This window comes from Frieseomelitta varia, unplaced genomic scaffold, assembly GCF_011392965.1.
Source record: "Frieseomelitta varia isolate USP_RPSP 00005682 unplaced genomic scaffold, Fvar_1.2 scaffold_460, whole genome shotgun sequence".
Lineage (NCBI taxonomy): Eukaryota > Metazoa > Arthropoda > Insecta > Hymenoptera > Apidae > Frieseomelitta > Frieseomelitta varia.
In genome coordinates, this window is record NW_025110213.1 from 249,994 (window position 1) to 251,885 (window position 1,892).

Genomic DNA, 1,892 nt, shown 5'->3' on the forward strand with positions numbered 1-1,892 from the left:
GAGAGAGAGAGAGAGAGAGAGAGAGAGAGAGAGAGAGAGAGAGAGAGAGAGAGAGAGAGAGAGAAAGAGAGAAAGAGAGCGAGAAACGCTAATAACCGTTTATGCACCTTGATTTCTGCGCAAGCTGGTGCTCCAGGAACGGCCGGATCCGTACCGAATCCCTTTATGTCCGATTTCCCTTCCCTCGGTTCCCAGCCGACGCAGTCAAACGCAGCCGCTTTCGGTCTCTTCGAGCAGGGTGCCGCGAACGTTGCTGCCAGTGCCAGCGGTGGTGGCGATGGCCAGCAACAAGGGCAAACCGGCGGAGACCTGTTCAGTGCTGGCGGCCAGGCAGATCTCTTTGGGAGCGACTCTGCAGTGCTCAAGACCGCGGAGGGTGTTGTCGCTGGGGACGCCGCCGCGGAGGCGGCATCCTCTGTGACTCTGGCCTCCGGTAAGTCCACTGCCACGCCGCCTCCCAGACCGCCGCCTCCCGCGACAGCGACGAACGGCGCGCCTAGACCAGCCTCGCCGACAGTGTCCGGAGTAGGAGCGGCGGTTGGAAAACCATCCACTGGGACAGTGCCTGTCGCGGCCAGCACCACCGCCACCGCCGCTCCCAGTAAGAGCGCGTTCGACGATTTAAACGATAGCATTCGTATGGCACTGGGCGGGTCTCCGTCGAGACCGGCACCCATAGCTCAGCAGCAGCAGCTGCCAGCCGCCGCGCAACAATCACAGCAGCCACTGCAACAGCAACAGGGTTTTGGCATGTTCGATATGGCTACGAATATGGCTGCTGCCGGGCAGCCGGTCATGCCTGGCGGACCGATGGTCGGCTACGGTATCCCAACCCAAGTCCCGGCGGGGTACGGTTCCCCGGCTAAGCAACCGATCTCAGGTGACGGGAATGCATAGATGACTGACTGTCCTCTCCTGTTTCTTTTTTTTTTTTCTTTGCATGCTTCGCAGGAATCAGTGATGCTTCCCGGTGGCCCTCGTGAGCTCTCGTGTACTCTTGTGCGCTTTGTCCATTAACCCTCTTACACTGGATCCGCTTCTGAAATGTAATGAAAGTCCACCTTGCTGGATTGTAATTGGATTCTAGTTAACTTCTGATGGAGCGTTATTTATTTGTTTATCTTCTCTTTAAATTGAAAAGAAATGCATGTCTTTTCAATGATCAAGGTTGTGAGAGTTAATTGTTGGTGATTGACTTGTGAACGAGACTTATAGAGACATTTAAGAATTCTAAGATGTTAATAAAGATGTTACCTCACTGGGTTATGATGGAGTAATACTTCTGATTGCAACACGTTATTTATTCATTCTTTTTTTTTTTTAAACTTAAAAAGAAATATGTCTTTTTAGTGATTAACTGTATGAAAGCTAATTGATAATTGATAATAATGGTCAATTAATATTAATCATAATAATGATCATAATAATGATTAATTCATGAAAAGGATTCTGGTTACATGATCCACAGTTAGTTGTAAAAGGGTTAATGTTCATTAGCTGATATTGATTGGAATGTCTTTGTCATAGACGCAGAGAAGAATCAAGTTTGAAATTCAAGTATTTCAAGTAGTTTTGTACAACGATATAAACGATTTGAGAATAGCGTAGGGGGGAGAAAAGTAAATTTGCAATGCTAGTTTCTGATTTGTCACAGAAGTACAGGCTCAGAGATATGCAGCATCAGTGATTTGTGTATCTATTCTTGGTTTGTGAAGTAGACTATCACAACAGTTGTACATAAAGGTTGATTATTTGACCTGTTTGGAATGCTTGCATATGTACCTATTGATACTAGCATGATGTTTTTGGAAATTAAGTCTTTTAATTTGCCTTCTTTTCTTTTATCTTTTTTTCTTTTTTTTTTTTTTTTTTTTTTTTTTTTTTTTTTTTTT

The 1,892-nt window shown here is 45.9% G+C and overlaps 1 protein-coding gene across 9 annotated transcripts in view; it reads left to right on the forward strand.

Annotated features, from left to right (window-relative positions):
- Positions 1-1,835, forward strand: part of LOC122532609 (phosphatidylinositol-binding clathrin assembly protein LAP) — a 21,915-nt gene extending 20,080 nt beyond the window's left edge. For 2 of the 9 annotated variants that reach the window (XM_043661519.1, XM_043661516.1), the window contains exon 14: positions 125-1,832. In XM_043661519.1, coding sequence (XP_043517454.1) covers positions 125-897 — 773 coding nt within the window. In that variant the 3' untranslated portion in view covers positions 898-1,832. Of the gene's footprint in view, positions 1-124 lie in introns of all 9 variants that reach the window. The other 7 variants (XM_043661511.1, XM_043661512.1, XM_043661518.1 and 4 more) reach the window with 6 other exon arrangements.
- The last annotated feature ends 57 nt before the right edge of the window (positions 1,836-1,892 follow it).